Source organism: Caloenas nicobarica, chromosome 2, assembly GCF_036013445.1.
Source record: "Caloenas nicobarica isolate bCalNic1 chromosome 2, bCalNic1.hap1, whole genome shotgun sequence".
In the NCBI taxonomy this organism is placed as follows: Eukaryota; Metazoa; Chordata; class Aves; order Columbiformes; family Columbidae; genus Caloenas; species Caloenas nicobarica.
In genome coordinates, this window is record NC_088246.1 from 72,292,162 (window position 1) to 72,315,147 (window position 22,986).

General features: G+C 42.5%; 1 protein-coding gene across 2 annotated transcripts in view; it reads right to left on the reverse strand.

The window, feature by feature from the left end:
- HIVEP1 (HIVEP zinc finger 1) overlaps nt 1-22,986 on the reverse strand; it is a 125,314-nt gene that overhangs the window by 37,697 nt on the left and 64,631 nt on the right. For both annotated transcript variants that reach the window (XM_065628218.1, XM_065628217.1), the window contains exon 3: nt 15,361-15,414. In XM_065628218.1, coding sequence (XP_065484290.1) covers nt 15,361-15,414 — 54 coding nt within the window. The remainder of the gene's footprint in view (nt 1-15,360; nt 15,415-22,986) is intronic.

Below are 22,986 nucleotides of genomic sequence, written 5' to 3' on the forward strand. Positions count from 1 at the left end.
ATCCTCCTCTAAGAGTCATTTCATGTCAAGTTTTCATACTGAAATAACTATTTTATTAGCATAATTTCTCTTTATTAACCAAAATAGTGAAAGTCCTACTAACATAAGCTTCAGGAAAGGTACACCTATGTTAATATGTGGTACCAGTATTCATCTGAATAGTACCATTAACCTAAATGACAGCATACATTTTTGTACAGTCAAATTAAATTTTAATGCTCTTTATCATCACACCCTGGTAACCTCATAAAATCAGTTTATCTCCAGTTCATATATTAAAGGTAATTGCAGAGAAAATGTATATTGATGTATACACCAAAAAATCATACCCAGTACCTCTACCACTAAAATTCCCAAATTTAAAAATTATTATTTCATAACATCACGAGAAAGTACAGGGGGGAAGAGACCTCAGCAAATCTCTAGTCCAACCACCTGTACAAATCAGGGCCAGCTATGGGATCAGACCAGGTTGCTCAGGGCTTTGTCCAGTAGGGTCTTGGAAACCTCCAAGGAAAGGGTCTGCACAGCCTCTGTGAGCAACACCTTCCACTGCTTGACCATCCTCGTGGGGAACACGCTAGTTTGCGCCTCCCTTGTTTCAACTTATTCAGATTGCCTCCCCTCCTCCCACCATGCTTCACTGTGAAGACCCTGACTCCATGTTCATGACAACCCACTCCCCAAACCACCTCTTCTGGAGGCTGAATGAGCCCTGTTCCCTCAGCTTCTCCTCACAGGACAAGTGTTCCCACCCTGACAATTGTGGTGTCCCAACACTGAACTCACTCAGGTTTTTTTGATGCTCCTTTTGCACTGGGAGACCCAAAACTGGACGCAGTATCTAAATGTGGTCTAAGGACTGCAGAGCAGGGGAGGATAATCCCTTCCTTCCCTTGATCTCCTGGCTACATTTGCACCCCCAGGGCCTTTCTGCAGAGCTGCTCCTGGTCCATCAGTCCCAGCTGCTCCTGTTGCAGGGGCTCCTCCTGCCCGGTGCAGGGCTTCGCATTCTTATCCAAGACTTACCAAGTCCTCTGGTTGTTCACCCACACAGTCAGTAGAAGCCTGACTTGGCCACAGGAATATAGCAGGAGTCAGCATCACAAGCCTTGTTAAAATCGAAATTTTTTTTTAAAAAAAAAAGAAAAAAAAAAAAGACATCCACTGCTCTCCCCTTTTCCCCAAATATAGTACCTTTATAATAGAAGCCATTTTATGATATTTTATAAGAGTTTTCATCAATTTTCCATCTGGATCAGGCTACGTAACAATTATACACTCTGTGGCTACATGGGGAATGGCACACGAAGGAATCCTGCTTTTCTACTTTTCTTCTTGCTTTACTCCTTTTCCCATTCACAACTTCCATCAAAAAACAAGTAACATCAGTAATTTCTGTACACACTTCATCTCACTGATGGCAAAATTAAGAGGCACCTCAGTGAAAACAATGCAATCTAAAAATGTTCAGCGTGTTCTACAGGAAGCTTTAGCACCACTAGAGATGTGGCTGGCATTACTTTAGAAGTCTATTCGTATGCAATACACAGGTTTTCAACTAAATACATTGTAAGAAGTACCCATATTGCTGGCTACCAAAAGTAAGCAGTAGTTAAGAACATGCAAACATTGTTTAATCAAGTTTAGTACAAAATGTAATGTTTAAACTACACAATCTACTGTTTCCACTAATTCTATATTAACAGGAGTGAATTGTCATTTTGAAGGTAACACTGGGAAAAGGAAGTATTTTTCGCTTTTGAGTTACATATTCCTGAAAGAACAGTCCTGCCTATATTTCAAAGTAGCCTGGGACAAAAAAGAGCCAGTGTGGGAGTGAGGAAAAGGCTCCTCAGACCCCACAGCTCAGCAACTCTCTCACCAGCGTTTGGGTTGCAGAGACACACTAGAGCTGAAAGGGGAAAATAACTTTCTGGACTGACCAAAATTAGGGGAAAGTGATACAGAAGTTATCCACTCATTAATTCAAAACATAGAAGTTTATTCCCCGGGAATCCAGAATACATCCAACCTAGTGTATGTGACATAAAGCAAACATGCAGCCACAGAGAGAAGCGCGCTCTGGGAGACTCCTCACGCACCAGATTAAATACCACGGCACCACTAGCGAGGGCAGAGTGGATTAGCTTTATTATCAATTATGCAATAACATTTTAGTGTAAGGTAAGCGAGACACCTTCGCCCCAGGGCAGGCGGCTTGGACACACCACCAGGAAGCTCTTGTGATACACTTTCATCCCAGACGCCAGAGCCTGCCAACTCTTGTTTGGCCGTGGGGCAGGTAAAGAGTAAATGACGAGTTGCAGCCTGGGGCTGTCTTTCTGACGGCTTCTTTTCACGTCACGGCTACTCACGTCAAGACAACCTTGGCGGCGAGTCTTCTGAAGGGCTGTAAGGACATAACTACCCTACGTTAACTGGACCGAGAAAGATCCTTTTTTTAATGAGCTTGGTCTCATTTTGTGCATTTAGCTTCTTGGCTTGAGTGAAGAAAGTAACATGCAGCAGATTTTTAGCAATAAAAATAGTGTGCTTAATGAGGAAGACCATGGAGATCAAACAGCAATAGGCATCTGACCACTGAGGTAACACTAGAGCCTCAGCTGAGAAATGCCAACATCTATATGTGAACAAGAATCAAATGCAACATTTCAGCACATTGAAAACGAAGTGCAAAGCGAAATGGATGATTTTTTCCCCCAAGAAGAGTTAATTTCCTGCCCAGCATGAAACATATAAACCGAAACATGACACTGGACACTGATTGAGATTTCCCACCGTTATGTGTAAAAGAAGCCAGCAGAGACAGAACCACTGTCAAGTTTCACAGGAGTTGAGCATTTCATTGACAGACAGAGGAAAGGCAACACAAGAAGAGAAAACGCTGACCACACAGCCTATGGGTAATGCCTACCCACTCACAAAATGCCAATATATGAACATTCAAGGAGGGGTGTGTAGTACAGTTTTCATTTAAAAATTAAAAAAACATTTACTATATTATGTAGCCCTATAGAGTTTCTGCCCTGGCTCTGCATTACAACCATTTAACAACTATATTCCTAATCTACACGGAAGCCTTAATACTAAACTAGGAAAAGTAATCACCACTTAAGTGCTGTTAAGATAAAGCACGTTGACTATGAGCAAGTGGAGAGACAACATTATGAAAGCTAACACCACCAGCAATCCTAGCCTGAGAAGTTCTTCATTGCTGGATACTCCAAAAACATGACAAAAGACAAGATGCATCCCCAAAGGCAAATTAACGAGCTCACAGTCAAAGCCTAATCAGAAACCAGCTGAATCCAGTTATCCATGTAAGAATAAAGCTGTTTAAACATAACCAGTTAGAGAAAGTGTGCTGTCAGAAATTAACTAAAATACCTCAGGGACATCTGGAAATCTTCCTAGAACGTCAGGTAAGGTTGTGGATGGTTTCGTGACTAAATTATCTGTTTGCAAGTCACGGATTATCAGTTATTACTGGAAAAATCAGATTTGGCTAATAAACCATTAGAACAACTTCCACCCCTAACGCACAGAAGAGGAAAGGCCATTAAAACAGCATTATAGAATGGCTCATGAAACAGCAACCCATTTAAGGGTTATCAGCAATGAGCAACTGCTATCTGGTCAGATGAGATACTGAACATAAACTCCCCAAACATGAGTCTGAGGGGAAAAAACAAAAATGAAAGGAACAAGATGTTAACTAAACTCTCTTTGCACATGACGACATTCAAACAGAACAAGCTCCTTAGTCATATTCTCTGCATTTCTTTAATATAATCTTCCATTTGAAAAGCAGGGATCAAATGGAGCGATTTCCATACTGCCTGTAGCAAGTGAAGAGAAATGAAGCGCAGTAAAGAGCTCAGACCTAACAACCATACTATGTAAAAACAGAGAAAGGAACAGGAGCTCTGACAAAGCCAGCAGGAACAGCCTTACACAGAAGGACTAAACGGTGTCGTGAACATGACCAAAGAGGGAGAAGTAGTTGATCTGATGGAAATCTAGACACTGGGCACGTCCTAAGCTTGGTCTGGCGTGCTAGAGGTGGGAAGGATGCTCTCCCCCAGCGTAGGTTTGCTTCAGCATCAAAGGGAGGTCCTCAGTGGTGAGATCTCTGAGAGACTCAGAGCTCTTTCCTTCCCCCAGCCTTACTGTTCTTTTCCATAGGTGTGCACTGTCTCTCTTTTTACCCTCTCACACATACAATACACATGTGCACCTTTTTAGAAGATTCCTGTGAAAGACTCCATCCAGGTCAGCCAGTTGCATTAGACTACTAGAGAGTGCTACAGTGTCTTTAACTCACCATCCAGTTATATATTATATTTTCCCTCCAGAAGGAGGCCAAAGGAAATTAACAACTCCCTGAGCTATACGAGTATCTGGAAAGTATGAAAAAACCACTCGTTACTCATATGCAAGGCAGACTACGAGGAAGATAACAAGTGAAAAATCTTGCATTTCCACAACTGGCTTGCTCCCAGCTCACATCAGCTACAATTAGCAAGCTGTCGCATTTACTACACACGCGTAGGTACGCCTCCCGAGTTAGCTCGTTTGTTAGCTCAGCATCCTCCCACCACAAAAAAAGCTTGTTCTGTCCTCAGATTTTAAAACTTGCAAGAAATCCTCCTATTCACTAAGGCAGAGCCAAGCTCAAAATGTTACTGCATCTGAAAACATAGCCACTGATTTAACAGCGTACTGTACCGTGATTTGAAATAGCCACTTTCCATTAACTATCAGGAAGATGCTTTTTCAACAATTGTTTTATAATGTTAATTTGCATATGTCCCTTTGAAAATGATACTTGCGAGTTGGAATCTCTTTTGCTGAACTGTCACTCAAAGAATTTGCTATGCTTGTCAGGAAAAGTCAAAATACTATTACTTTAACATCCCATTAATGTTTTAACCAAGTTCTCATAATAGCTCCAAAGGATAAAATGTTCAGTTTAAAACTGTAAATCTGTTTGTCTGCCTGTCAAAACAACATCAGCTCTTGCTGTGTCTAGCACCAGCAGTGGCTTTACTGAGCAGATTTCAGCTGCTAGTAGTCTGAAGTAAATGTACTAACCAAAAAAAAAGAAAATAGAAATAACAGATACAGACACTGACTCACAACCCAGGAGGTTTACAGGAGCCAGAAACTTCTGTGGGTTTAGCCCATATTCTAGTGTTGTTTCTCAGAGCAAAGAACATGTAAACATCTCCATTTTTATCAGTTTGCCCCCAGTGGTAAAATGAAGACATTAAAATGTACTTAGCTACTGAGGACAAAAGCAATGAAAAATGAGGTTAAATGATATCAGAGACTATTCCTGCTCCCACAGAAGTCAGGAGAGTTTTCTCACTGTCCTTTGTGGGCACAAAACCCTGCATTGAATGTGCCTGGAGACAGAAAGGACCTTTCAAGTCATCATTGTTGTTATTAGCAGCATGCAATGTTCCCTCAATGTGAAAACACCGGAGATTTTAAGAATAGATGGGACTTCATGAAAATGTGAGATCTCCTTGCATCAAGCCAATCACAGCTGTCTGAGCTGCTGTAAATATTTTGGGAAGATAATTCAGTCCTGATTTACAGCTTTATAGTTTGACGTACGCAGAACAATTTAAATAAATTACCTCTCAGACATATGTATTGACATATTTTCATGTAGATACAAACACTTTATGAAATTAGACATCAGGAAAATGCACAACTGAATTGCATGAAATACCATTGCTAGCTTGTAGTTTTGAACATTTGGAAAGTAAGACGTAGGTAGCTCTGGTGTATGTCCACAGGAAAATAAAAAGGCAAGCTAATCCTCTCACCAGCACTAAGTAGCAAACAGGACACTACCGTAACTTGCAACTTTTGAAGATTATATACTTCCATTTAGAGTGACTGAATTTCTAGCCCATATGGTTGCTGAAGATAAGGATGGAAAGATGAAAATAATCAAATGAAAGTTTGGATCTTGGTTACAGTTCTTGCCCAAAAAGTAAGGCACAGTTTTCTACAAATATAAAATGGAAATGAAACATTTTGGACTTAATGACAACATGTGGGTACCACAGCAGCAAAGAATCCAGAAAGCTCAAGTCCTTGAAACCTACAGGAAAGAAACAGGGAAACATCTGTGGAAGACAAGGTCACTTTAAGCCTGTAAATCAAAATGCTTAAATTGTTCAGCATCACATTTCCAGATTTCTGTTTGATCTCTCCCCTTTTCATTCGATTTCCTATTTCCCTTGAATGAAAGGATCCAACATTGAGCACAGCTGATGACTTAAGGGAGCAGGGTACATCACCAGCACCCAGTGCTCCCACCTGCTTTTTGGCAGAGAGGTGCAGTGGCACAAAGCAGGATGGGGAGCGCCTGCGGGAGGGCAAAGGTGGGAAGAGACCTGGCTGGTCCTTTGAGGCCAGATGGTGGGCTGATGAGAGAGTCGTCTGTAGACTGGGACACAGCAACATTAAAAAAAGGCATCAATCTTTAAGGTAAGACGTACGGAACTTTTTGTTTATCTAAGGAGAATGCTGGTATATTTATAATAATGTACTTGAAACTCCCTCTGTAATTTTGTCACTAATGTGCATTCATTTAACAAGAGGGATGATAAGGTAAGGAGGGTTTGGAAGGACTCTGAAGATACAAAAATGTGTCTACCAGGAATCTGCAACAGAACCTACGTTTCTGAACTCATGCTTCCATTTATAATGACAAACTTTCTCACCTAAATCTCAGTACTGTTCAATTCACTAGAAAAATTATATTCTGGTCAAAAAAACAGCAGATGGGCAAACAAGGTAAAGGGCATTTAATTTCAGCTGCATCTCCTCCATGCCAACACACTACTTTGAAGGGACTGCAAGTGTGGGAGGGGAACATATGTGCATGTGGATTGTGCATCTTAGAGAATGTTTGCTGCTGGAACACAATCTCTCTTTACTCTTTCTTTCCACGGTAGCTCACATGTACGTTCACACGATGGGTGGCCCCATACAGTTATACGTGGACCTAAGCAAGCGAATGGAGAGTCTCACAGTCTTGCATGCAAACAGTGACTACAGAATCACAGAATAGTTCAGGTTGGAAGAGACCTTCAAAGGCCATCTAGTCCAACCCCCTGCAATGAGCAGGGACATCTCCAACTAGATCAGGTTGCTCAGAGCCCTGTCCAGCCTGGCCTGGAATGTCTCCAGGGATGGGACATCTACCACCTCTCTGGGCAACCTGGGCCAGTGTTTCACCACCCTCATTGTAAAACATTTCTTCCTCATATCTAGCCTGAATTTCCCCTCTTTTACTTTGAAACCTTACCCCTTGTTCTATCATAACAGTCCCTGCTAAAAAGTCTGTCTCCATCTTTCTCATAGGCTCCTTTTAAGCACTGAAAGGCCGCAATAAGGTCTCCCTGGAGCCTTCTCTTCTCCACACTGAACAACCCCAACTCTCTCAGCCTGTCCTCGTAGGAGAGATGTTCCAGCTCTCTCATCATCTTGGTGGCCCCCTCTGGACCCTCTCCAACAGGTCCATGTCTTTCCTCTAAGGGCTCCAAACCTGGATGCAGTACTCCAGGTGGGGTCTCACCAGAGCAGAGCTGAGGGGCAGATTCACCTCCACCTATAGAGCCAGTCCACCAAATGCCCTGTCAATCTTAAAGCTTCAGCACCCACTGTAAGTGCAGAGGGAGGCTTTAGGTAGCCCCATGACAGGCTGGAAGCAAAGGTATTTTTCAGCAGCACCCCAGAAGTTGCTTGGACTTTGCTGGAGTCCAGACCAGGGCTTTAAATGGTTCTATCTTGGTGGCTTCTCATCAAATACTGAAAGAGCCTGCTGCCATTTAAACGAACACTGATCAAGTCAAACAAAACTCTTTGACCTGCCAACAATGTTTCTGTATCTAAGAAAACAAATGAAGAAGGCACTACTAATATCAAAGCATAAGATCCTGGAAAGAGAACTGAGCTGGGTGAACTCGACAGGAACTTGATCATCAAGACAGATCTGTCGCAACAGCCTGGACTTCTGGAAGATGTGAGAAAAACTTAGAAATCCACCTTCACAGACCAAGAAGTGAACAGCTATGTTGAGGATCTGCAATGGAGGATGCAGAAGGATGCACAGCATCATTAATGTTTATAAATATATAAAGGGTGAGTGTCACGAAGATGGAGCCAGGCTCTTCTCAGTGACGACCAACAGTAAGACAAGGGGCAATGGGTTCAAACTGGAACACAGGAGGTTCCACTTACATGTGAGAAGAAACTTCTTCACAGTGAGGGTAACAGAACACTGGAACAGGCTGCCCAGGGAGGTTGTGGAGTCTCCTTCTCTGGAGACATTCAAAACCCGCCTGGACGCCTTCCTCTATAACCTCATCTAGGTGTTCCTGCTCCGGCGGGGGGATTGGACTGGATGATGTTTCGAGGTCCCTTCCAATCCCTAACGTTCTGTGATTTTCAAATTCCACATGCAGCACCTCCAGCAGTAGGCAAGAAACTGTTTCTCTTTAAGAAACATGAAAATGATGGAGTGAGCAAGTACAGCAGCTTGGTTGACAGGCAAATGACAGACTCAAATAGATGTTAAATAGACCTTAATGCAGTTTAAGGACAGACCTGATCCCTTCAGCTCAGGTGGGTACTCCAAAACTCTATCAGAATTGATAAACTGGAGGGGACCAACATAACACACTGATCTGAAACTTAACTGACAGCTTATTCCTTTCTGCTATTTACGACATCCTATTTTCTTAGGGTGAAACCGGGAATCCTGTAACAAAGAGAGCCAAGAGAACATGGAACTTGGTCTATGCTACAGAGCACAGACCTTGAAGGAAAGGTGGTGTTCAACAGGGTAAATTTTCCTATTTTTTGTGTGAGTAAAGTCAGCTGCAACTGTTGAAGGCAGCAGGATAATAAAAAGCCTCTGACCCCTTATAAAATAGGTTGGAAATAGGCTTCTCCCTGAAGTTAGACAAAGAGATACCCGCCAATCCTGGGAAGAGATGAGGAGACCGGCAGATGCCTGCATGCCATTAGAAGGATGGAAGGCTGAGTTCAAGGTGGATTTGTTATATTGCTGTGCTGGCTTGGCTGACAGTGAGTTAATTTTCTTCGTGCAATTAGAAATCTTTCTTTTTCATAGCTAGCACAGTCATTATTTGGATTTAGTTTGAGAACAAGAGATAACGCCCCAGCACAGAGTTAATGTTTTTAATGGCTCTGGTCTGAGAGCCAAGGATGTTCTGAGTGCTCTGCCCACAGGGGTGAGGCATCGAGGAAGTGGGGCATGGATGGGGCAGAGCTTGACTGACATCCAGACTGATCAATAGGAGTATTCCATCCCATTAGCATCATGCTTCATATTTAAGGATGGGGGGGAATCTTCCGCTCTCTCTCTCGGGCGCTTTCTCCTAACGTGTGTTGTTTTTTTTTTTCTTCACTCTTTTTTGCCAGAGCTGGGGGATTTTCGGTTTGGGATGTTTAGTTTGGCCTTTTGCCATTTTGCAGAGGCCTCTGAGCCTTTCTGCCTTTTTCCTTTTTTTCCTCTCTTTGGGATCGGTTGTTCAGGACCAGGGTATCAGTTCCTGGGACTGGCTGCTCGGCGTGTTCATGAGGAATTGCCTTGAGTATCTTTTATTTCTACTTTATATACATATTTACTAGTAGTGTACTAGTATTTTGTTATTTTATTAAACTGTGTTTATCTTAATCCAAGTTTCTCCCTTCCCTTTCGATTCTCTCCCCTATTGGGGGGGGAGAGGGAGGGGGTGAGTGAGCAGCTGTTGTGGTTGTATTGCTAGCCCGGGTTAAACCAAGACAATTGCGTACAGCTTGAAGTGACAATCAGTCAACTGTTTAAAACTTTACTGATTGAAGAAATTGGTACAGACAGTCTACCTATTTCCCCTTCTCCTGCGCATGCTGGTTTTGGCTGAGATAAAGTTAAATTTCTTCATAGTAGCTTGTGTGGGGCTGTGTTTTGGATTTGTGCTGGAAACAGTGTTGATAACACAGGGATGTTTCAGTTACCACTGAGCAGGGCTTACACAGAGCCAAGGCCTTTTCTGCGAGTAGCCTGGGAGTGCACAAGAAGTTGGGGAGAACACAGCTGGGACAGCTGACCAAAGGGATATTCCAGACCATATGACGTCATGCTCAGCAATAAAAGCTGGGGGAAGAAGAAAAAAGGGGGGAACATTTGGAATTAATGGTGTTTGTCTTCCCAAGTCACCATTACGCGTGATGGAGCCGGGCTGTCCTGGAGATGGCTGAACACCTGCCTGCCCATGGGAAGTGGTTAATGAATTCCTTGTTCTGCTTTGCTTGTGCACAAGGCTTTTGCTTTACCTATTAAACCGTCTTTATCTCAACCCACAAGTTTTCTCACTTTTACCCTTCCAATTCTCTCCCCCATCCCACTCTGGAAAAGTGGGCGAGCGGCTGCGTGGGGCTTAGTTGCCAGCTGGGGTCAAACAACAACACTGCAGAAAGTAAAAAACCTGATCAAACCAGAACAGCACCTTATTCAGACGGATGAATTCTCACCTGACAAACAACCATGACAGTTTGCAAGTCTAAACTGTGATGAGGCTGAGGAGGAACACATGCCTGTCCTCAGACCATCCCAGATCATGCTCTGAGGAGACAGCAATCGCCACGACTGAGAAGTGGAATGAGGAAATCCATCTTCCATCTGATCCAGCCATTTACCATTGATCCTTTTGGCTGTGACATGGCAAGAAGCGGTTATATGAAATGATGTAGTTGAGCCCAGAGTAGCTCTCCTAACACCCAGAGAGACCCCAGGATCAGTCACAAATGCAGAGCATACATGAGGCCATGAGATGGTTCTTTTGGGGATCTGCCATCCATTTTACGGCCAGTCTCGGTGTTGCTAGAGTTTGTCACCAGCTTTAGTTCCCTGAACAGTTTCAGAAGCAGAGACAGAGACTTAGGCAGCAGTCTTAGAATCACTGGTGCCAAGTATGGAGATAAGCAAGTTAGTTCCACCAGCCCTAAAGAATGCAACAACAACACTGGTGGGGCTGATGTACCTAGGACCCAGACTGCTGTGACAGGCAGAGAGCTGCTGCAACAGATAAAAAAGAAAATACATGCTTACAGTGCTTCATATTGGCATTCAGTGGCGAACTGGCTCTGGGGATGACCAAATCAGAAGCCTCTGTGGTAATCACGAGGATCTGAGAGGATTAGACTTTACCAGTCCAGAAGGCAGAAAGACTTTATTGGGATGGCTTTCTTAGCAGGGAAGGCCAATGACAGATCAAAGATAAAGCAGTTGGATTCAGGTGACTGGTTTCCAGAGCACGATACCCACTGGGTCCCATATCAGATAAAGCTTTCACTGCCTTTTCAAGGAGAAACTTTCTGTAGTTCATGCTCACCATCCCTTCCAGGTTTAAAGAACACCACATGGAGCACTCGCCGGGAGCAAGACCTCTCTGTCACACAAATGAAACCCTGTACATGTGTCAGAAGATGAAATTCAACCCTAAAGCAGGTATACACCCAGGGTGTAAAACAGCCATGGGAGACATCATCAAAGCTAAAGAGAAGCACAGTCTGTTCTACTGAAATGACACAAGAATTATTCACCTTACATACTCACTGAGCGAAAAGGTGACCATGGTCCCTAATGAATGTGTTATCTGGTCTCAAGTAGCAGGCCATTCAAATATTCATAATCTGAATGTAGTTGTGGATGATCACTCCAAAAAAAATTTTAAAAGCAGGTCTTCCAGTTGCAACTTTATACTAAATAACCCAAATCTGCAAACTTGAAAACTATGTTTGCTCATTTGCTGTCTCCTCTGTGCTTAATAGAGACCTATTCCAATTTGTACTTAATTGGATTACTACAGCTAATGGCAAAATGAGGTTTTAAATACATGCATTTTTGTAGTCAATTTTGTAGTCAACTTAAATCCCACACATGTACAAAGTTAGGACTGATCAGTGCACAATGCTAGTCAGCAGAAACCCAGCATGATTAAACTTCTGAAAAATTCCTCCCTGAAAATACTCTGTGCCACTGACAGCTCTGCTACTGACAGAGCAGTAGTTAACTTGTGATAAATTCCACAAAATGACATTCCCCATCCAAGTCAGAGATGGGGGAAAAAACAAAAAGACAAACCAACCAACAAATCTAAACTGATCTAGATAAACTGAAAGACAAAATATATGAACAATGAGGAAAAATATATAACCATACTTCATGTGAATCTGTATACACTGGATTGTAATTTAAAATAATTTACGTGAATATGTGCACATTTTTCTTCACTTGTTTAGCTCAAAACATATACTTTCTTTTTTTTGTGGCTTTCAGACTCTAAAGCTTCAAATAAATCATTTAATTTACTTCATATTACCAAGAAATCTATCTATTCAGACATTTAAGAAACTACAAAAAAAAAGGCAGAGGACATTTTTCATTGAAAAGAGTAGCCTTAACATCTCAGTTATTGCTATATCAATTTTCTATGTAAAAATTTATTTTTCAATTGCCAGTCACAGGAATTTAGCTTAAGAGTCAGAAATTAGGCAATGATGCCTATAACATCTGATATGCCGAAAGCCAAAGCCGAAAGCCGTCATATAAATCTCTGCAACCCCATCCTTTTCAGAGTTCACACTATAGAAGTTGTCTTCCTTTATGCAAAGGTGTTGCTGGGCCATGTGTGAGAACAAATGCCCGAAAGCAGAGTTTAGCTCATCTTTAGCTTGAACGTGTCCATCACAAAAAATAATCCAGAGCAACATTACTTCTGCAAGACCGACTGCAACGAGTGCAGACAGCAATATTTTTCACACCAAGTTTTCTACGTTTGGATGACAATATTACTTACTTACGATACCTACTAAACAAAAATGTGTCAAAACTATTTAGCATAAGGTCTAGTTTGTGGAGAAACCTCTAAATGTCTGAAGGACTGCTATTACCTTCTAGTCCCTTTTTTTTTTTCCTCTTCCACCTTTTACAAATACATAGAGCAACATCACAGTCCTGGTGCTCGTACGAGACGATTTGTTTCAAACCTTCCCTTGAAAAACTAAACCAGTCATGAGTTTGGAGAAAAGAAAGCTGAGAGAGATACGGACAAGATTCGTAATATCACAAAGGCAGTGGATATGGTGAATGTCAAACTGCTATTTAACAAAACACAAAATGCTTGAACCAGGGGATGCCCATTGAATATTGAAAAAAAAACGAAAATTGAGAAAAAAAGATAAACTCATGTACTTTTTAATGTGATTGGTAGTGAACTGTGGCAGTTTGCTACCAGAGAATGCTGGATGCAGACAGCAATTAATTGAAAGGATTCATGGATAACAGCTCCATAAATGTCTAGATACTAAAGCGATGAGGCAGACATCCCTAATCCAGTGTCTGTTGGCAGCATGAGTGGACTGGACTGCAGAAAATGGCCAGGCTTATGTGCTGTCCTTAAACAGTATGTCCTGTTGGCTCTGTTGAAGGCAGAATGCTGGGCCAGATGGACCCTGCTGAGATCCAGTTGGGTATTTCTTATGCTCTCTGAACTTTAAAAAGTTTTGAAGTTCATTGCTTCAAAAGATAATGAATTCCAAGACAGAGCATCACTGATTTACAACAGTGTTCACACACGTCACAGGCCAGAAGAACAGTTCCTTGCCGCAAGAGAGGTGAGTGTCTACCCAGAACAAGACAAATCACTGACACGTGGCACTGCTAGAGGAAAATAAGCCGAATTCAGCAGCCTGAGAGAGGCGAGGCTGCTGCTGCTGTTCCATGCCCCCAGGTTCAACCAGTAGCAAGGCAAAACAATTTTTTCCAACAGGCACACGCACACATAGACATCACATACATGCATATATATACATATATATGGCTGGACATACAGATACCAGCCACACAGAGCACTCACACCAACACTAACAGCCTCATCCCATTCCCCACTCTGGCTAAGCAGGAGCTCCATTAATGGGAATATATCTACATGTCCAAGGTGGACCCCTCCAGTAGCTGGGTTCACTCGGTCTGCCCAGTAGCTGCATCTGGATCTCAGTCTTTCCACTTGCTGCCAGCTTGACATATAAGCCTCCGATGCTGCAGCCCCACTACAGCTGCTGGTACAGACCATCACACATACACACACACACCTGCACTCGCTCCAGTTGCTGCACCACAGGCCCCCATACCCACAGGGAGTAAAGAGCCCCTTTACTGGAAAACAGCTGAAGGTGGAGTTTAATGAGGAGACATGACAGACTGTGCTGGACAAGCATCCCAGCCAGCCCGTGCTGCCATGCAAACAGACCCTTTTATTCTGTTATCCCTCCACTTCCCACATTTGTTCCTCCCCAAATCATCTAAATCCCTTCCCTTTTCCACCTTTGTCTCCTTCCCTAGGCATCCCACAATGCGATCCCCAAAATCCTTCCCCTGCATCCCCCAACATGTTCTACACCCTCAACTAGCAATACCCTTAGTCCAAAAAGTGGCTTGGAGAGTGGCTCCTAATGGCTCACGGCGATAGATTTTATGCCTGGATGCTGGGGCTGAGGCTCTCCTGGTACAGCCCTGGGAGGTGACCAGGCAGGGTCTCCTTTCTTCTAGGTCCTTAATTTGGGTTTCTGCCTGCCCCTATGCTCTTGTGGGCTTGTGGAGATGGACCTTTCACAGCTCTCCTGTGATGGGCCTGGGAGTAGCTTGGCCAGGTACTGTTTGGGCTCCCATCCCCAGTGTCTCTCCAGGCTCCTCTGTGGGGGTGCACCTGAGTTTTATAGCAACCACCGACCAGGTATCACTGCAGTCAGTCAGCCCTGAAATGCAATGACTTTCCACCAGCTTTCTAAGCTCTAACACAGATTTAATCTGTCATAGGTCACCTGTTTCTTAAAATAACCTGTGATGATCAATCCCCCTTCAGTGTCTGTTAGAAACCATCACATATTGCTTGTCATAAACCAAATTCTGTTACTAATGATTAGGTAAAGCATATAATGAAACAAAGAGTTGGTACAGGCTGTAGGCAGTAACTTGTGCACATCCCTAATGCTCCTACAGCTTCAGCAGTCTCATCAAGGTCAGCACAGCTACTCAAGTGGTTAAAACAAAGCCTCTGTGTCTCAGGAAAATTGGGGCGTTACAGATCACAGCACCTGATCTGCAGATAGACAGCCCGGGGCATCATCCAGCACCCAGCCCAGTGGAGTCTTTTCACTCATGCAGGAAGGCTTTGGATCAGCCTCTAGAATCACAATGCTTTTTTTTTTTTTTTTTTTTATTTCATTTTTAGGTTTGTTTATTACCTCTCTGTTGGTCTTCTGTTCCATTAAGTTGTTTCTGTGCTTCTTCAATTTTGTCTGCAAGAAAGAGAAGTCATTATTAAAATACACATATAAGAAAAGTAAGATTTTAGAAAGTCATTTACTAAAATCTGTCTTGAGCTATCTGTTTATATTTAGGAGTAATATCCATCACATGTAAATATGCAGCACATTATGAGTAATATGGCCACAGAAAATGTCATCATTTTTTACCAGCAAGGCTATTGACATGCTAAATTACACGGAACTGCAGAAAGAAAAGCATTGGCATTGGATCTGCAATCAACAGCTAATCCCATTGTAGTTTCATACCATCTATAACAACTTATGCAATCAGGGGACTCTTTGGAATAGGTATTATATTATGGTGCATTACAGAGTATTTTAATATGGTTTTGAAAACACTGTTAGAACAAGACAATGCAGCATTAAACACGGCAATAGAAACAGCAAACTGGATTTACTACATGAAGAGACGGAGCCAATACTGTCATACGGGAGTAGCGGGGGGCGAGCAGTAGCCCCGTGCTTATTCCTCTGTGAAACTATCTGGAATTTATACACACACAGCAGGGACAAAAAGAGGCCTCGAGTCTTTAGTCTCACTCCATTCTTGTGCTGCCCCCAAATGCATTGGTGTAGGGAAGGGAACTGCATTTCCGTCGCTGTTTGTATAGAAGATCCTGTGGGAAGGGGGGAGCTTGTTCTGCATGTGTGTGCGTTTGCACGTGCAGAGCAAGAAGCAAGAAAGGGGGTAACTGGAAGGAATGAAAACTCAAGACACATTTCTTCTTGGTAGCAAACGGTCCTCTGAGTGGCTTCAGGGTAAGAGGTGGTGTTAATAAAAAGCCACAGCACTAGGACAGGCTCATCTCCACATCACACTGTGGCCTGACCAAACAAGATCTGAGCTAGGAATGTGGCTTTCAGATATAACTGATCGTTTTCCAAAATACCTGTGAAAATTAAATTGAAAGAACAGAGCGGGGGTGTCAAACTCATGTTCACCAGGGGCCACATCAGCCTCACGGTGGCCTTCAAAGGGCCGAATGTAATTTTAGAACTGTATAAATGTAACTGCTCCTCCCCTGGAATAGACAATAACTGGATTCATCCTAAACCTCTCCAACTCTACTGGTACAACTCAAGAAACACCAGACTCCATGGCTGCCAGCGCAGGAGGAGGACAGCTCTGCAAAGTCCTCATCTCTTTCTTCACAAGTGTGGAGGTTGTTATTTGGTCTGACTTTTAGTCACCATTCCTATACAACACAAGGTTTCTAGAAAACGGTCCGTTCTTCAACAGACTTTTAAATCGGTGGGTTTAAGTGACTTCTCTAGTATTTATAAACTGAACCACTCAAGTATGTTGGAACCATCTGTTCACAGTTGAAGTCTGAATTTCTTTTCCGATTATTTTCTCAGTAGAACCAAAAAAATTATAACTGAAGTAAACCCTTCTCTTAGGTGTTAAGGCCGAGTTTTGTTCAGCTCGCTCTAGTTCAGCATTTCTGCTTTTCAAAACTAGCACCAGGTTCCCTTCCTCACTAAAGCTCAGTAATTTCTCTCCTGTATGTTGTTGTCCCAGAGAAGGCACAAAAACATCTCACAAGGATGCCAACCAGGCAGACTCACAGAGTTGGAGTGAATGAAGCTGCTAACGAGAAAGACTAACGCTGCAATTTTAAAAGCCAAACCTCTTCCTTCTTCCTCTGAGGTTAGCAAGACATACATATACATTTAAAGGGAAGTTTTACAGTCTGTTTTGTACTGACTCTCTGGCTGCTGAAGACAAACACAGGTGACTCAAAGAGAACAACCCTGCTCTAGCTCTTTACCAACCCTGTTACGCAGACTGACTTAGAACAATCACGACTTGATATTTAACATCTTCCTGGATTTCAGCTACAGCTGAAATACTATATACATCTACACATTTTTGTACAGAAACGGCTGTAAATATCGATTTCTAACAAAAATACGAGCAAACATAAACAAAACATCTTTTATATGCATATGCCTCTAATGCTAATGGAGAAAAACATATCAAACAATCTTACACTGTTTTCCCACCCACAGCAACGTGATGAAATAAGCAACTTACAAAGCTGTATGACAGCTGATGAAATACATGAACACATAGGAAAAAAATAAACATCAACAAATTAACCCTGTAAGCCCTGAGATTTACCAAAAAGCAACAAGCAATCAAAACCATAGATTTGCTATCAAACTCTCTTCCCCTCTGTACTTAAGTACACAGACAACTGCAGTTTCATTATTAAAAGAATTATCTGCATATTTCACATAAATGCTACAATAAATGTATGTATTTAAATTCACGATGATCCTATTTTACAGACAAAAATTACTTAAGTATTTTGGAAGCATGCCACATTAAATTGTCAGAAAGATTAAATGCTTTGATCTCCTTAGCTTAATTCTCTCTTATTAAAAAAAAAAAAAAAAAAAAGAAATTAGTTCCTATCAGAATTTCCCAGCCACCTCTTTGTCAGACTGTAATCCCAAACAAACAAACACAGATAACAGAAATAATAACAAGGTAAACATAGGCTTGGTGCACAGCCAGAAAGTCTCCTGCACTTCCTGCATCCCCTGAAATGCTTGCCCAATTAATTAGATTTGTTGCACATGTGTCTTCCTACCTACAGAGGTACCTCTGTGCAGAACACTTTTCAGCATTTTGAACACAGAAAAAATTCACTGTTGATTCTGGAAACTGAGACGCTAATTTTGACGGTCTCTAAGGCCTGGGTATTAACATGGGTCTGCCTGCTAAATGTCTCATTGAGGACCACGTCCTCCTAACGACCCGCATCACCCAGATACCTGCTCCCCTCATCGTATAAAGGCATGTTTAACACCACTGAATTAAATCCGGCAGCTGCCTCCCAGCCTGCCACATTTTACAACTATAGATCCTATCCTATAATTGTATTACAGATTCTCTAACAGTATGCGCCTTTGAAAACTCTTTATAAGCAAAAATGCATTAGACTGAAATCATCTGCAAAAGCCAGGAGGAACTGAAAACTACAAAGCTCACTATTAATTGGAAATAATACTATCCGATCCAATACTCACTTGATTTAGTATTATTTCAGATTTAAACCTGTAATACTGAAGACACTGCCTATTCTGAAAATTTTACAAAGCAAATGTTTCTTTATCACTGGAATATTAGTTATTTTTAATAGGATAAGAGAAAATAATTTAAGTAATGGGAATTTCTAATACATGGCAGGCATAGCACTCTCTCTGTTTCCCATAAAATGACAGAATAGTACATATCTTGACTACTTTACTGTAAGACATACTCTAACGTTAGTGCCCGGCCTTCAGCAGACAGCCTTCTGAAGTAGCACACATCTGGAAGCAAATAATGACGGTGACAGACACAATCTCATTTAAGATAGGACACTTCTCACTAAGTGCTTACTAGAGGCGAAAAGCAGAGCAACAATAAAAGAGGAAATTGTCATGGGCCGCTGTATAAAGAGGAGATTCCAAATGTAATTTTAGGACTGCATAAATGTAATTTATTACATTCGGCCCTTTGAAGGCAACCGCGAAGCTGATGTGGTCCTCGGTGAAAATGAGTTTGACGCTCCCGTTCTATATGATAGCAGCAGTGTCACAAGTCACAGAGCCAGCTCTTGGTTATCCCAGGCAGCTTTGTACCACAAAAAAGCAAAGAGCAGATAACATATAATAGTTATGTACATATATAGTTAGTTATATACATATATAGTTAAGTTTTATATATATATATATATATAGTTATATGTGCGTATATAAAATAAAATGAAACAACTCGGGTGCAATGGCTTTTCTTACTCCAGTCTTAAACCTTTTCATGTTATTGTCCAACACAGCTCTCCCAGCAGGTATCCGCTGCGTGGAAATATCATCAAATTCCTTGAGGTTTTAAATATATAATGCAACTATGCTTTTTAGGAACACAAGGAAGGAGACTGGCACACAGTAAAATCTGCTTCTTGTCTTACATGCCTCCTGCTGTGATGGATCATTAAATGGATACCAACAGTCTGAGCTAGACGCGGTGGTGCTGTGGTGGGTTTTTTAATGAAAAAATAAACAAGATTTTTCACCAGCTTTGCATTCTCTATTTTTGATCTTCACTGAGAGATACGACCTCATAGATTTTAATTACACCACAAATAAAATGTAGTTTGTAAAGACCTTCACTTTTTTTTAAAAAGACATCAGCATATCAACATATACAAACTTGAACATGTTTATGTGTATTAGAAATGCATTGGGAATTTTCAATAAAAACTTAATAGGCCTTATTTATGTGGTCAGCTAAGGAAAAATAACAAAGGCTTAAGAATTTCAGCAAGAAAAGCAGAAATACTGAGAAGAGTGAGGTTTGCAAAATATGAAACCAGTAACTTCTGACAGCAATTTAAGCTAGAGCAAAAGAATCTTCTATTCGTGGATTTCTGGCTTTTTATTTTTAATCTCTTTTTGCTCATGACAGAGATTTCCCACACCAGTGTAATGAGATGATTTTTTCCTGCCGAACAAATCTCCCTGTACAGTGACAACACACAAAGGAATGGAGCAGCAGTCACTGAGGAGGAGTACTACTTCTTCTAAGCCACCCGGAAAGCTCACATGGGGGTGGTGGGTGGGAAATGTTCATTAAGCTTAAGCAAAACACCCCAACACAAATATTTTTCATCGCACGTATTTGCAGGTGTCTATAAAGAAAGCCCCTTTTTTTTTTTTTCCTTCTTAACGAAGACACAAAAACTTCAGCTCTAAAATAAAAAAGGGGGTTGTTTTTATTTTTTTTTAATCTGACATACCCTGTTCTCTATGGATAAAATGGAAAACTAGCAGATTTACATGATACCAGATGCTAAGAGCAGACTATCACAACTTTAAAAAATAAAAATGTGTATCTTGCCTGAAAGACTAGGTTTTTATATTCAAATATTTAACCAAAACAGCTGGAAGGAAAAATGTCAGCAATTTTCCCCTCAGTTAAAGGCAAGAACAACTCTCAGGCCCTACGCCTGAGTCATCCTAAAAATACCTCCAGCAAAACAGCTTCAGATGGCAACAGTTTTTCTTCTTGCTTTCTTAAGAAACGCACTCTCTCTTATTGTACTGCAACAGAAGACATTTGAAAAATGAAATTTTAAAAATCACTTCCCATGTGTTTCAGTGGACACAAGGAAAGATATCACTGATTATTTTTTCTTGCATTGTTCATCTAGATTGGAATGTCAAACTCATTTTCACCAGGGGCCGCATCAGCCTTGTGGTTGCCTTCGAAGGGCCGAACGTCATTTTAGGACTCGATAAATGTAACTACTCCTACATTTATACAAATCTAGATCACTAGCAGAGAACTGCAGTGACAAAACATTCTTCAGCTGAAGTGCATTAATGCAATCAGTCTATATGCATTGGCCAGTATTACTGAAAATAGATGTGTAGGTGGGTTTTCTTTTTTTGGGGGAGGGGGGGAGGGGTGGGATGCACAACTTGAGAAAGCCACTGATGGAAATCCCAAACACTGCATTTTCTATTGCTACTTAAATTCAGAGAGCAAGTGAAAAGAGGCTGAGGCCCTAAGTGGAAATCTCTATCTTCTGACTAATGAAACCCACCAGTCTCTGCAGCTCAAGTGTTTCTGAAAGTGTGACAAGACCACCATGTTTAGAAAGATAGATAAATAAAATACCCTGAGCACCACAAAGGCAGTGCAGAGCAGCACAGTGTGTGAAGAGCTCAGATTTGGCACAAAGGGACCCGAGCCCATCGCCACGTCCCACTGGAGCCATTTCGTGCTTCCTCCGGAGGCCTTCAAGCATGGGACCACACGGTGCCAGCGGTCAATATCAGCTTGGAGCCCTTCCCGGGGTGGCAGGTTCGCCCTGAGAGGAGGCACCCACCAGCCCTTCCCTCGGTGCCAGAGGCAGGTTTTAATCCCAAGACACACTGCCTTGCAGCTGGGGGGGATAGAGAAGAGCCCACGCTCCACTGCGAGGAAGCTGCAGTGCTTGGCTTCTCCCTTTCGCTAGGAGGGGGAAAGGCTCTTTCCAACCTGCTAAAACAAGAACGTCATAGTCCTAATGCATTTTGGTTAACCGACATTAATCCCAAGACTTCCCTTAACCAGGCAATTAAAACAAAAAAAAAAAAAAAAAAAGAATGAAAACAAAGGCAGGAGTCTTGTCTGTACGAGGAGCCCATCGGGGTAATTGCGAGCACGGTGCAGCGGGCGGGATGCTGCCTCTTGCCCGTGGAGTGGAGGTTTGGCAGGCTGTGGCACGCGGGCTTCCCCATGGAGCGGGACAGCATCCAAACCCCAAACCCAAGCGGCAGAGCCGGGGGAGCGGGTCCCGCTGCACCCTGGGCTCACAGCGGGAAGGAAGGGAGCAGCATGGGCCCCCACTGAAGGAGAGGGGCACCCCGCAGCCAGGAGGTGCAGGGGCTGGCAGGGATGCCCTGGATGGTCCAGAGCTCTCATTGCTGCCTTCCTGCCGCAAAACAAACACCCACAAAGTTGGCAGCAACAGCAAAAGGCAGTTCAAGAAACCCATAGGAAGAGGCACTCTTCTCACGCAAATTTAAATCCACTTTTAATTAGAAACCACTCGTCTGCCCCTATATATTTCCCTCTTCTAGTTTAATGAGAAATGCTCAAGATTACAAGAAAGAGATCAGATGAGGCAAAGCCAGTCTCTACACAGAATCAGAGGCTAGCTTAGGTTGGAAGGGACCTTCAAAGGTCATCTAGTCCCAATCCCCCTGCATTGAGCACGGACATCTTCAACATCTCCAATATGAGGAAAGGCCGAGGGAGCTGGGTCTCTTTAGCTTGGAGGAGACTGAGAGGTGACCTCATTAATGTTTATAAATATGTAAAGGGTGAGTGTCACGAGGATGGAGCCAGGCTCTTCTCGGTGACAACCAATGATAGGACAAGGGGCAATGGGTACAAACTGGAACACAGGAGGTTCCACTTACATGTGAGAAGAAACTTCTTCACAGTGAGGGTGACAGAACACTGGAACAGGCTGCCCAGGGAAGGTGTGAAGTCTCCTTCTCTGGAGACATTCAAAACCCACCTGGACGCCTTCCTGTGTAACCTCACCTAGGTGTTCCTGCTCCGGCGGGGGGATTGGACTAGATGATCTTTCGAGGTCCTTTCCAGTCCCTAACATTCTGTGATTCTGTGTGCTCAGAGCCCCGTCCAGCCTGGCCTTGAATGTCTCCAGGAATGGGGCATCCACCACCTCTCTGGGCAACCTGTGCCAGTTTTTTACCACTCTTGTAAAAAATTTCTTCCTTATGTCTAGCCCGAATCTCTCCTCTTTTAATTTGAAACCATAACCTCCTGTCCTATCGCAACAGGCCCTGCTAAAATCTTATCCATAATTTTCCAGTGTGGGAACTCGACAATTTTTGGCATAGGGTTTGTTTTGTGGTTTTTCCTTTCCAGTCTGGGCCTTAGAGAATCACAGCACCACAGCTCAGTGGGTTGCCAAACCCTCAACCTGATAGCATGGATGTCCCCAGCCTATCATAAATGAAAGGTAAAAGAGA